The sequence below is a fragment of the Diadema antillarum genome, unplaced genomic scaffold, assembly GCF_040938485.1.
Source record: "Diadema antillarum isolate AM-2024a unplaced genomic scaffold, OU_Dant_1.0 scf00000149, whole genome shotgun sequence".
Taxonomy (NCBI): domain Eukaryota; kingdom Metazoa; phylum Echinodermata; class Echinoidea; order Diadematoida; family Diadematidae; genus Diadema; species Diadema antillarum.
In genome coordinates this window covers 531,821-546,623 of record NW_027271038.1, presented here as the reverse complement: position 1 = coordinate 546,623, position 14,803 = coordinate 531,821, and the positions used below count along the sequence as shown (strand labels likewise).

Below are 14,803 nucleotides of genomic sequence, written 5' to 3'. Positions count from 1 at the left end.
ACGACTTCACACAAGAACAGTCAGGAACTGACAGGCAAGGGACATGGAATAAAGAAAACAAAAGGAGAGGGTAGGATGTCATGGGCAAGGAGCCCAACAGGTAAAGGGAGGGTGATTAGAGCAGGAGGGTGGACAGACAAAAGGCAGGAGAGGGCTAGTAATGGTCGTGAGGGCCAGGGGGCAACCATCGAAGGAAAAGGATGAATAGGGAGGCAACATCAAACAAGATAAGGAACAACAGAGATAAAGAAAGGAAAAGAGTGAAATAGCAACAGCAAGGGGGGGGGGGGCTGAGCAAACAGCAAGCCCTACACAGGTACTGTACCAAGAGGAGGCAACAAAATGAAAGTGAGAGTAAATCAACAAATGCAATTAACCATATCCAAGTATGGTAATGGTAATAATAATACAGCAATAATGATATTGATTCAGGAAATTAGAATAATCATTAAAGCGCATAAGAAAAAAAGGGGGTACACAAAATCCATAGGAGGGAAAATGTATATGTTGCAAAGCAAGTATCAATAGGCATAATACATTTCAAAGAGCTGCTTCATAAGAAATCACCTTTGATTTATGATTTTACAAAAAGGAATTTTCATCGCTTACCTATTTCTTTTATTACTTTAATGTCATGATATTTCATGATGCTATGTGTTCTGTCTTTACATGGTAAGATAGTTGTTTGTTTTTTTCCATCCAGGGTCAAAGTAGAAAGTGATAGGAAGGAAATTGAAAGGATAGAATGAAACACCTGCTCAGCAGGCTCTTGATGTTACACAAAAGCAATACATCAGAATTGCAGTACTTACAGTTCTAAATAATTTATCAGTGGAAAAATGAGCAACGAAAATGGGATTTCAAGTTCAATAGAAACTATTAAGTTAGCATCGCAATCACAGACTTGGATCTGATGCAAACATATTGTCTAGCTTCTGGTTGAATTTCTTCAGAGACATAAATTTTGGTAGCAGTAAACCAGAGTGAACAAGCAAAAGGAAACAATTAAATGAAAAAAAAAAACACAATAAAATGCAGGTCTCTAGACCACATCCGTGCACAAGCGAGCAACACTATTCAGCCCCCATGTCAGTGTCACTCTCGTCTTGCAGGCCTACAACATGCATAGACTACTCGTTTCGTACTCGTCATCGCCAATGTCATGGTCGGTCACACAAAATAAATTGCATCATCATAAGAACTTGTATATCAACACCACTAGAATCATCATTATCGTCACTATCATTCCAGTCAATCTCATCCACCGCAAAACCCTCAAAATCCCTGTCATCATGGTTACTCTCACAAAACACATCTGCAAACGATTCAGACATCGCAGACGATTGCAGTAAACACATCTTGCACACAAAAATGAAATGGAGGTGGAAAACTATGATGAATACACAAAAACTATCGACGATGGCATTTTACCGTAGCAAAAAATACACAGAGTATCTTGCACCGGAAAAAAAAAATGGAGGTGGAAAACTACGATGAGGAAAACGAGGGTGAAAACCCGATGCGTGAAGACGAACGATGAAGACACTTTACGATAAAAATACTTACACAAAAACAAATGAGTGGGTACCATACAAAGTACAATGTTCTCGCACACACGAAGATAATGGACACATCGTTCAATCGAAAAACTCAAACATTCGAACAAAAACTCACTTCCAAATTGTTGCAAACGGGGTAATCACTGAACAAAAATTAGATAAAACACTCTCAGAAGTACGATTGTACTCTGAAAATAAAAGGATACAATGATACAAAAGCAAAAGAGAGAAAAAATGAGAGAAATGGACAGGAAATCTAGAGAACTTCGGCGAAGGAAGAGCTAGCTATTCGCAATTAGAGCTGCACACCCGTGGATAATCTACGCATCGTTCAATTCGAAAAACTCAACAAACACTTGGAACAAAAACTCACCTCCAAATTGTTGCAACTTAACAAATAGGAGAAAAAAAAACATTCTCAGGAGTACGATTGTACTCTGATACAATGATACGAAAACAGAAGAGAGAAAATGAGAGAAATGGACGGGAAACCTAGAGAAATTCGCCGGAGAAAAAGCTAGCGATTATTAACTCTGTACACTGCACTGTGTGTGAGTGATGTGTGAAAGGGTTGAGAGCATTGAAAGCGTCCACATGGTCGGGCACGCTCGAGGGAATTGCAGCCTTCGGGAAGCTTCGGAATAGCGTTCAGGAATTTCATTGAATTCGTCCAAAATCCGTCCGTGAAGTCTGGACGCAAAAAGCGTTGGAGATTTCGCCGACGGATTAGCAACGCTAAAAACGTTGGGACGAAATTTGGACGAACTTTCGTCGGGCATTTTCTATTGCACGTACTGTATAATAGGTCCTTGGTTTCACGAAGTCAAACTTAATTTAAGATTGACTAAAAGTCATGGTATGCCACTTGTTTCCCTGTTCACTTTCATTAGCCTAATCACCATGCACTTCAGAATGTCATTAATGTTTACAGAATAAATCCATTGTTATTTATTTTATCCTGTATTATCAATGGCTACATGATCAGTCCGGGAAACCCGCTCATGAGGCCCGCTCTCCTTCACGAGCACCCCTCCGCCTCATGAGGCTCTCGGCAGACCTCATGAAGCCCCCGGGGAGAGCGACTCATGAGGCTCCCTGTTCACTTTTCATTCATCTCACATCTGACATATAAATTGTCGCATTTTTGCACGGTGATTTTTTGTTACACACACTATATCTAAGATTGACTAAAAATTATGGTATGCTGTGTGTGTCTTAAATGTTGCTCAACTTTCTAATGAAAATGAAGATTTTGGAGACTTTTCTTCATGTAGCCATTGATAAAACAAGATGAAATAAATAACAATGGAATCATTCTGTAAACATTAATGATAATTTGAAGTGGATTGTGATTGGGCTAATGAAATTGAACAGGGAAACCAGTGGGATACCATAATTTTTAGTCAATCTTAGATTAAAGGCACATAGACCCGGTAGTTGCGGGGGCGCTGTTGGATGATAGTGCCGATCACCGTTAGCATTGATACGAAGATTAAGTTGAGCTGCCATCAGGAGTAAAGCGCATAGGTTTTGCTAGGTAACGTTGCCTTCATTGTCTTCTCTGCGCATTACACAGTCTGTAGTGATGCCAGGGTGAGTGCTTACGTGCTTCTTAGTATGACATCATAAATTAAGTTTGCTAAAGTTGTCATCCCCCCTTAGCCGAATCATGAGCCGCACTGTGATCGGACCACTGACTACAGTGGATCGGACTTTTGTGGACTCATGGAAATGGGTCAAAGGGTAAGCCCTAAAGAGGAGTCAATAGCATAGGTCTCTGTAGGAAACTTGCGCCGTGCGCCCGCATACACTTTCGACTAAACCACCGGGTCTATGTGCCTTTAAGTTCGACTTCGTAAAACACCCTAGGAAGAAATTTCTTCCCAAGTCAAGATTTTTTCCTAAGTGGTATTCTGAAATTCTTCCTCAGTTTCTTCCTAAGTGTCTTCCTAAGTTTTTTCCTAAACTTAGGAAGAAACTTAGGAAGATATGCAAATGAGGATGAGATATGCAAATTTGTGACTTTGGAAGAAGTTGGTATTCTAGGGTGGTATTCTGAAATCCTTATATTTTATATTTCCCTTGCACAGCCCGTAATGAGGGTTATGTGAATGGAAGTGTGGAAAACTCCACACTGACATATTTGTTTGTTTGTTTTACCCACTTGCTGTAACTGTGCAGAAAGTGATACTGGAGGAAGAAGACGAAATAATATAAGGAATGGGAGTTTTGACACTAGTCTGCCCTCCGAAGGAAAAAAAAATTGTAATATGATAGCGTTGATTGTAGATTGCATTCGTTGGTTGTTGCGGTGGTTGGTACAGTGTATGTTGTAAATTATGGCGATGTACCTTGAGCAACCTTCCCCCCTAAAAAAGTTATAATTATTTGAATCTCCTTTTGTTACACTAGATTTGGTAATCAAAATTGATATCTGAATGTAAAAGTCCTAAATACATGCCTGGTAATACTTTCGTGACCTACAAGGTTTTGTAACCAACAATTTAAAAATAATATTTTTTATTATCAATGACAAGTTTAGATCTAACTCAGATTTTAACAGAGATACTCAGATAGTTTTTAGTTGTTAAACTAAAGATGAAATGTGTGCCATAGGCCTATGGTTTTTTGGGGGTTTTTTTTGTGTTTTTAAACACTTATAGACTATTACTAGTAGACTAATAGTCCCTGACTAGGTACCTTAGTACTCGACTTGATCATGTTGATGAACAGATACTAGTAATGAACTGCATGTCACAAAACAGATAATACGGAATGAAAATGGAAACAGCTCAATTCCACTTCCAAGCTTCCTGATTCCGTCGATCAGTGCTGTGCTACCAAGACCATGTACATAAATGTGGCTCAGACCGCTGAAATACGTAATGCATACAGTTGGCACTCGGGCAGGCCGCCAAGCGCGGCTGTGGTGGGGAGCTGTTGGGTATCCGTAGCTCAGCTCAGCTAGCTCAGCTCATCACTTGTGCATGCGCTTCTTAATTCTACACTCTTTCTCATTGACCAACCTGCGCAGCTAGGATGCGTACTAACATTACTGAGGAACGTCCTTAATGCAAAGTTGTTCATTTATTACTATGATGAAAGTCTGTTGTGTAATTTGTGTCATACCTATTATTGTTGAGTGACTGTGATCGTTTGTTTAGTGTAAGACACAACACTCATAGTCGCATATCAAGATCAAACACAAACCTTGAACAACTTTTTTATCAAGCAAGATACTGTGACAATGAATCTTGAGTAGTTAAATAGAATACGACACCAAACATACATTGTACAAACACAACATGTACAATACATTCATTGTTTCCCCGGCATGTAATGCCAGAGGATACTTTGGATTCAGCAGCGTTACGCCGCAGCCACCGCGTCACATTCTTGTGTGCACTCTAGCGGCCACAAACCTTGACGGATTTCTTTGAAATTTTGTATGGAGGTTCAAATTGGTAATATCTCCACACCTATAACTTTAGGTTATGCTGCCCCTAGTGTTCCGTCTTTTATAGGGTAAAATGCCATATTTTTGTGCATAGTTTTTGTGCTCTAGAGGTCACCTTTTTTAACGGATTTTGTTCAAATTTGGTATGAAGATTTATCATGATGTAATCTACAAGCCTATAGATATAGGATGTGCTCCCCCAGTGTTCCATCTTTTATAGGGTCAAAGGTCATATCATTGGTGGATGGTTTGTGTGCGCTCTATAGGCTGCATTTCTCAACAGATTTTGTTCAAATTTGGTATGAAGGTCTACCATGATGTGAGCTATAAGTTGAAAGATTTTGGTTGTGCCGCCCCCAGTGTTCCGTCTTTTATAGGGTCAAAGGTCATATTGTTGATGGATGGTTTGTGTGCGCTCTATAGGCTACATTTCTTGATAGATTTTGTTCAAATTGGTATGGAGGTTTATCATGATGTACTCTACAAGCCTGTAGATTTTGGATGTGCTGCCCCCAGTGTTCCATCTTTTTATAGGGTCAAAGGTCATGTTGTAAGTGGATGGTTTGTGTGCACTCTATAGGCTACTTTCCTCGATGGATTTTGTTCAAATTTTGTATAAAGGTCTACCATGATATAATCTACAAGCCTATAGATTTTGGATTTGCTGTCCCCAGTGTTCCTTCTTGAATAAGGTCAAAGGTTTTTATGCAAATAGAGAAATAATGACCAATAAAAGTAACTTGTGGGACATACCAATTTTGGCACGTCCCTCATTTGCATTTTGATTAGTTGAGAAACCCTAATTTGTAGTCATTATAAACTTGCCATTCAGACTTTTGTGGTTCCACTAGTGTTGGGGCTAGAAAAGTGGAAAACTTTAAAAGTGTATCTTGTACACAGAAATTTAGTTTAGTTTTATGCAAGCTTTCGTTTATGTGTACCAGTGCAGCTTGTACCATGATAGTTTTGGTCATTAGCAGCCCACAAGATGGTTGCTATTCGCGCTCGCTTCATTCATCATTCAGGTATTTGCACTCGCTTCATCATTCATAGCCCCATGCATTGGCGATATGCATATGTAATGCACTTGTCAATTGTAGTCCCGGCCCATGGTTACCCGGGGATGGCCGGGACTTGCAACCAAGTTGGGCGGGGATTTCAGCATTTTTTTCGCCCGGGTGGGTCGGGAATAGACCGGGCTTTGTAGGGGGAAATTCACTTAATTTGCCCCGGTGGGCCGGGGATGTACCGGGGTGTTGTGGGGGGAAATTCAATTATTTTGCCTGGGTGGGTCGGGAATGGGCTGGGCTTTGTCGGGGGAGATTCACTTATTTTGCCCCGGTGGGTGGGGAATAAACCGGGGCTTGTCGGGGGAAATTCGCTCCAACCAAATGGCAGGCATTTGGGGCAGGAATTTGGCCGGGATTGAGCCAGATTTTGCTTGAGAGTTGACCATGACTTGTACCATTTCCAGTACGGTAATGTGACCATAAATTATTTCGCTTGACTAGCAATTCCCAGCTATTGAGGACTCGGTAACATTGCCCCAAAGTCGCGTAAACGCATTCAATTTATCACGTAAGAAAATAGAGCCTAGCGTGAAACATGCGCGATTGAATTTCATGAATTTTTCTGACGTGGAACCTTCGATCGTATTGTCCGCGGATGTGCGCCGCTTTACGCGATTCCATGCGGGCTCGGTCACACTGCCCAAAAGTTGCGTAATCAATCGCATAAATCACGTAAGAAAATTGGTTTTGCGTGCTTATCCGTCGAGGTGTTACAAGCGTGAAACATGCGTCATTATTTATGTCTGCTAATCGTCAGTGGAGAGTCGTTGGTGAACGCGATAGCGGCAACATTTTTGCGAACAATCGCTGATATTCCACGCATTGTTCGCGTAAGAACCACGCAAACTGTGCAAAAATTACGTAAAACAGCGCAATAACGCATAAACTTTTACGCGAAGCCGAGTTTTGAGCTCCCCAAAACCCGGAATTACGTAAAGCGCCGATCCGGCGCACATCGGCTGACAACTACGAAGGTTCCACGTTGTAGACCCCAGACAAACTCATGAAATGCGCACTGGATTGCGCATGTATCGCGTAAATAAGGCTCAAATTTCTTACGTGATTCATGCGTTTACGTGACTTTTGGGCAGTGTGACAGGTCCTCAAAGGCCAGGTTTTTGAGCAGCTAAAAATTCGGCTTCGCGTAAAAGTTTAGGCAGTATTGCGCAGTTTTACGTAATTTTTGTGTAGTTTGCGTTGTTCTTACACGAAAAACGCGTGAAATATGCGTGGAATATCAGTGATCGTTTGCCAAAATGTTGCCACTATCACGTTCATGTGCAAATCATGCGCGATTCATACGCAATTGTGATAAAGCGCAGATTAATGATGCGTGATTTTCCGTGGACCTCAGTCGTCACGCACAACCACGAATTCGCCCTATATGGGGCCTTTGCGTGCCTATGCGCTGAAAGTGTGTGGTTTAGTGATTTTTGAGTGATATTTCCGTAGTTCTTGCGCAATTCATCGGTGATTTTCATCGCGTAAATCAGCGAAAATTCTCAACGGACAAGCACGCACAACCAAATTTCTTGCGTGATTCATGCAAACTTACGCAACTTTTGGGCAGTGTGACCGGGCCTTGAGGGTCGGGACTTGGCCGGGGATTTCTATGCAAATATACCCGGCTTGTCGGGGACTTGGCCGGGGATTTCTGCACAAATATTGCCCGGACTGTCGGGGAATTGGCCGGGGATTTCAACTTCAATTTTGCCCGGTCTGCCGGGGACTTGGTGGGGGATTTCCGTGAAAATTTTGCCCGACCGGTCGGAGACTTGGCCGGGACTTGGCCGGGTGGTGTAACATCCCAAAATTGCAAGTGCGATGCAAGTCCCGGCCATCCCCGGGTACCCAGGGGCCGGGACTACAATTGACAAGTGCATAATTCCACGACCTCCGTTCGTTCGTTTGTTTGTTTGCGGTCATGCCAGCGAAGGAGTATCGAAGCGCATGCACGCATTTTGTACTCTGTGGTCATGACTTTGAAACACAAGATCCAACCCCGGCTTTGCAGCAGTTGTCATGTTAATTTACTTGTGCTGATGTTTAGAGAAAGTAAAAACACATTTACCAGTGTTGAATAGATCTAATTTCATTCATTTTCATTTTGCACATTTCACAAAAGCGCAAAAAGGATCATGACTGCATATTTGAAAGGTACGTCACGACACAGCCAAATTCATGATCAATTTTGCACCTATTTCTACCTCAAATATCAGCGGGATTGCGATTTCATAAATTATTTTGACTGAAACCTTTTGTGATCCACGCGCCGGAAGGGGTTGAAAAAGGCATTCTTACTTTTTAATTAAAGAATGCATTTTCAACCCCTTCTGGCGTGGGCGTCGTAAAAGATTACAGCCAAAATAATTCATGAAATCATCGATATTCCGCTGAGCACCAAGAGCGCGAAATACGCAAGTTGCTCTACTTGCGCCAATGTTTAGAAAAAGTAACAAACACATGTACAATTTGATTTTGCTCAGTATCATTTTTACACTGTAATTCACACACAAAAAAGGTCAATTCTCTTGGAATGATTCTATAGATGAGATAGGTGTACACAGTGTCCTCGCCAAAAAATGAAGTACGCTGGCGGAAAAGTGCCGTCAGGTAGTTTGAAATATTTACGCGTGGTGGCTCAAACTGAACACGTGGTCGGGGGAAGAAATGGCGCTTACACACCGACTTGTGCGTGTGCGAGAAGCATGCAAAAAAAGGGACAAAATTGGTGCGACACTGCACTGTCTACGCTGCGTTATAACGTTACAACTTCGTAGCTTTAGTTACTTTAGTTGGTGTCCCATTTTATTATGCCTTTCTGGGTTTCTCTTTAGCACCATGACTGCTGTGGCAAATTTTTTGACAGTTTAAAAATCTGACACGGCATCCATGGCAATCACAGCCTGTCATGTTTGCCCTTCCCGTCCCCCCGCATTGTCTCACATCCATCCCGTTCATGTCCACGGTGGCCTGAAACGTGACTGCTGTTGCCGCGGGGAACATGGTGTAAACGTAGCATTATACAGGCCTATCACAATCACAAATTTTCATCAACTGTTTCTTTTTATGATGCTCTTACAGGAAAACCCCAATCAACAGCAGTTGCGATATCAAGAACTGTTTGATGACTTCATCCAGAAGTATGGCAGGGCGTACAGGAAAGATAATAATGCAAAAGGTAAAACAAGCAATTCTGTTTTTTTGTTTTGCCAGTCTTATGGAATTCAAAGCAAGTAAAATATAAGATAATTATGTTGGTAATGAGTGTTGTAAAAAAAAAAAGAGACAACCAGATATTGTTTCCTATGTTAGAGAGATGGTATAATAATGGTGGAGACAAGGATTGGTCTTTAAACCTTTTGTGAGATTCCAAGAAACCACTTATACTGTACTATTCTTAAAGGACTCCAAAGTTTATTTGATGGAAATTGGTTTGGAATGGCTGAAACATTCAAAAACACAGTAAAACAAAGCGATTGTAATAAAAGGTGCGTCCCACCTTTTATTAGGATCACTCTTTTTGGATATCTCAGCCATTCTAAAACCAATTTTCATCAAATATTGAATTCCTCTTGAAATTATACTCTCTGTCATATTTTATAAGAGGTGTCTCATCATCTCACCGAAAAATGACAGAAACCTGAAGTTAGGTCTCAACCAAAACTATACTATCCTTTTATGCTTCCACTCTAGACATCAATGTGCTTTAAACTTCTTTTTCAATGATGCCTGCCTCAAATTTTGTTATGCTATAAGAATATGTACAAAGGGAAGAAAAACAAGCAACAACCGGGATGCCTTAACATGTTCATTTTCATATGCCCCGACCCCATAGACTGCCAAAGAAAGTTTCACAGTCAATGTGTCTATAAGCAAGTGACAATTTATCAGTGTGTGCCCATTAACCTGTTTTCCATGCTTTTCATTTTTCCTCTTGCTGCATCATTTATGTGAACACTGTAGAATACAACTATCGCTTCTCCGTGTTTCTCCAAAACATGGGTACTGCAGAGATGCTAAACCACTTGGAGCAATCCACAGCCAAGTATGGGCCTACGAAGTTTGCTGATCTGACCAGTAGGTATTAGTATATCATCAAGAATCCTTCATCAGACATAAACTGAAGTGCATCAGACTTACTTTTCATATAATAATAATAATAATAGTGGCTACTTGTATAGCGCACAGGTCCACTTTTCAGCGCTCATGGCGCTTCAAAAATGAAAAGATATATATTTACATGCATATACATATTCAAACATTTCAACAAATAAGAAAAGGGTAAACAAAAACAAATATATACCAAATAAAGAATACAACATATACCAATTAAAAATACAATATTGATCCAATATTAATGACATACAGCAATTACAGTCCTCAGTATGAAAGGAACAGATAAGTTTTAAGTTTGGATTTGAATGACTCTGTAGATGACAGTTCCCTTAACTGAAGAGGTAACTGATTCCACATGTGTTGTTTACACAGGCTTTGGTCTTTGTTTGAAATACACTAGCAACAAGACTTCCTTATGTCCCCCCCCCCCCTTCCCAGGCGTGATTTTTTTTTTTCCATAACCCTAACACGTCGAAATTGCTAATTGTGTCAAATGAGCAAAGACTATCAGTGTACTAGATGGTTTTTGTACGCATACGCGTGGATTTTGTGTGGACATGCACACAGTACGTTGGCACGGTCATCAGTTTTCACAGAATCGGATTCAAAGTGGATGACTCTTACTGAAATTAAAATATTGTTTATTGGGTCTTGGGTAATGTGGATACACTACTGGGTTAGTTTGGGTTAATCCTTCTTCAACTTCACGATGACTGTTTCATCAACGAAGTTCATAGGATTGGCAATTGACAATAAACTTTCGTGAAAGACACATATTGATAGCATTGAATACAATATCTTGCAACATTGTGTAATGAATAAAGTTCAGTTGTATTTTCCCACAACCACCCTCCTTATATTTTAGGCAACTTTGATTCTGTCTTATCTTAAAGGACAAGTTCACCTTCATAAACATAAGGATTGAGAAAATGCAACAATATTAGTAGAACACATCAGTGAAAGTTTGAGGAAAATTGGACAATCGATGCAAAAGTTATGAATTTTTTAAATTTTTGTGTTGGAACCGCTGGATGAGGAGACTACTACAGCCTGTGAGTCATATGCGTACAACAGTATAAAGAAAATGCACAAGAAAATTCAACATATTTTCACTTTTTTCGCATAATAAAAGAGCACTTGACTTGCCTCTTTCTATAAAGGCAGGGGGAATAATATTACCCATAACATTTGTCGGTAACGAGTCAGGGGAATGTGTACTTTTTTCAAAAGATGGAATTTTGTGAAATTCTCTTTATATTTTCCTTATATTGTTGTACGCATGTGACATCTAAGTTATTCATACACTGCAGTAGTCTTCTCATCCAGCGGGTACTGCACAAAAACTTCAAAAATTCATAACTTTTGAACGGATTGTCTGATTTTCCTCAAACTTTCAATGATGTGTTCTACTAATATTGCTACATTCTCTCAATCCTTATGTTTATGAAGGTGAACTTGTCCTTTAATTACGGTATCATACCTAGGGGAAACACTCATTCAATGTATCTTGATAGACTGTTATGTCTCTAAAAACAAGGCCTTCGTATAATTATGCCTCCACCAACGAAGTGGCCGGAGGCATTATGTTTTCGGGTCGTCCGTCCGTCCGTTCATCCGTCCGTCCGTCTGTCCGTCCGTACGTACGTCCGTCCCGTTTGGTTTTTGTCGATATCTCAAGAACCGTGTGGTGGTTTTACATCAAACTTGGTATGAGGGTATATCCTGGGGGGATAATACTTTGTTTGGATTTTAGGGTCACGGGGTCAAAGGTCAAAGGTCACAGATTATTTTGTGAAAAAAAGGTTGAAAATTCATGTTTTTCTCCATATCTCGCAAATGGTTCAAGGTATCTTCATGGAACTTAGTATATATGCTTGTTCCAATGGGCTGTGATTATCTAGGGAAGTTAGGGGTCATAGTTCAAAGGTCAGGGGTCAAAGGTCAAGGTCAACTCCTCAAAATATCACTACTTTTTTTTTGCACTTTTTCCTCCATATCTCAAAAGTAACTCAAGGTGTCATCATGAAACTTACATATTTATGCATGTTCAACCTAACAGTGATTCTCTTTGGAACTGTGAGGTCAAAGGTCAAAGGCCAGGTTTAGATAATGCTATTTTCCCATTTGATACTGAAATTATACTTTTTCTCAATACCTTGAAAATTACTCAATGCATAAACTTATAAAAGGGTCAAAAGTCAAGTAAAAATCATCAGTTCCCCAAGTACCTGCACTCTGACATTTTAATCATTCATCCAATTGAACCTAGTTATAGGAAAGTGAACATTCAGCACATTTGTGTCAAACCTGTCATTTTGATATTTTGCCAATTGTGTGAAAGTGTCATCACACATTGTCAAGACATTGTACTATAGACCTATTAGGAGAACCATGCATTATGGCAGAGGCATATCAGTCGCCGTAGCGATATATCTAGCAGGGAATAATTTCCAAACTCAAATTTGATTAGCGATTTCAGCTAGTGAAAAATATCTTCAATGATATCCTGTACACTTCTATGTAAGAAAACTGCTACACAAAAGTTAGTTTGCATAGCAGTGGTGTAAAAATGCATAGCAAATTGCGATGCGATACCAGGAAAATTATTCCCTGTTTAGTTTGCGATGTACCTTAGAGATCTCATGCTGACGTTTTGTTTCTTAAAGGACAAGTTCACCTTCATAAACATAAGGATTGAGAGAATGTAGCAATATTAGTAGAACACATCATTGAAAGTTTGAGGGAAATCGGACAATCCGTTCAAAAGTTATGAATTTTTGAAGTTTTTGTGCAGTAACCGCTGGATGAGAAGACTACTGCAGTGCGTGAATAACTTAGATGTCACATGCGTACAACAATATAAGGAAAATATAAAGAGAATTTCACAAAATTTCATTTTTTGGAAAAAGTACGCATTCCCCCGACTCGTTACCGACAAATGTTATGGGTAATATTATTCCCCCTGCCTTTAGAAAGAGGCAAGTCAAGTGCTCTATTATTATGCGAAAAAAAGTGAAAATATGTTGAATTTTCTTTACTTTTTCTTTATACTGTTGTACGCATATGACTCATAAGCTGTAGTAGTCTCCTCATCCAGCCGTTCCAACACAAAAATTTCAAAAATTCATAACTTTTGCATCGATTGTTCAATTTTCCTCAAACTTTCACTGATGTGTTCTATTAATATTGTTGCATTCTCTCAATCCTTATGTTTATGAAGGTGAACTTGTCCTTTAAGAATAAGATTTTAAAATTGACTGCTCTTTATCATTATCATCTTTGTCAACTCATGTACAAATTCAGTAACAATTTATTATCTCCCACTTTCAGTGGCACGTTTGTGAAAAACAACTCTTTCCACAGCTATACCCAACTCGTCATTCTAATGAATTTTATTTGCCTTTAACCAGGACTATATTTACTCATACCACATTTACTGTTGTTGGACCAAACTTTTGGAATAGCCTGAGTAATAATTTGAAAATGGCCCCGAGTTTGAATCGTTTCAAAATTAAGTTAAAGAATCTTTTTTTTTTTTTTTTTAGATATTTACTTCATTTGAACTTCATCATTAAATATGATTCTTTTTTAAATATATATATTCATATTAAAAAAGAACAAATTTCTGCTGATTTCTCAATGATTGTTGAAGTACCGGAACATTTGATTTGAATATTCCTTCAACATTATGCGTATAGATATCTTAGTGGCTCCTTTCATCCATCACTTTTTGTCTTCACTATCATCATTGTTTTATTTTATTTTTTCAAACAATGTTATCAGGTCTTCTTCTTCTCTCTCTCTCTCTCTCTCTCTCTCTCTCTTTCCTATTCTATTTTCTGCATGACAGTGACTTAGTGTTGGGATTTGTCTGGGTGTTTGTTTAGGGCTTCATGTACAAAAATAGAAGATCAATGTTATATGTTTAATAATGATTCACAATATTTATATAGCGCATTATCACATGAAATGTCTCTGAGCGCTAATAGTAGTTATAATAAGCGCTAATAATAATAATCGTTATTATGATTGTTTTACTAAGGTACTGTATGTTTGGGAGGAATGCACCCTAAAAGCATTGCCTTTTTTAGCATTCCTCCCCATCTCCTGCATTTTCTAAACTTTAGAATGTTCTTTGTGGTTTTTCTTTTTCATCATATCAATGGCATATCCATAAATTTCATTTGTCATATTTTGTAATGTTGACATATGCATGTACATATACTTGTATCTTAACATTAAAAATGAAATGTATTTACAAGTTTTGTTGTAGATGGAAAAAAAATAAATGAATGAATGAATGACTGCTTCGGCCTTGTATACTAAATATCAGATTATAAAAATGATTCAGAAAGGCATACTGTGGGCTCCTTTTTAGTTGAAGTCCGTGTAGATTAAGATCTTCACATGATTATATTGATTATTTTCATGCACTAGCATCATAGATACAGAAAGAATCCAGATGTTATCTCAATATACATACATTTATGTATTTTGTCTGGAATATTGATGTACTAATCTATTCGTTTTTTCATTCATTCATGGTTTACTGTCGATTGTATGCCACTGGGCTACTATAGAAACGATATTTTCGCGGC

General features: G+C 39.1%; 1 protein-coding gene across 1 annotated transcript in view; it reads left to right on the top strand.

Moving 5' to 3' along the window:
• LOC139721759 (cathepsin L-like) overlaps positions 1 to 14,803 on the top strand; it is a 133,069-nt gene that overhangs the window by 30,900 nt on the left and 87,366 nt on the right. The window contains exons 2-3 of the mRNA XM_071633084.1: positions 9,171 to 9,267; positions 10,053 to 10,166. Coding sequence (XP_071489185.1) covers positions 9,171 to 9,267; positions 10,053 to 10,166 — 211 coding nt within the window. The remainder of the gene's footprint in view (positions 1 to 9,170; positions 9,268 to 10,052; positions 10,167 to 14,803) is intronic.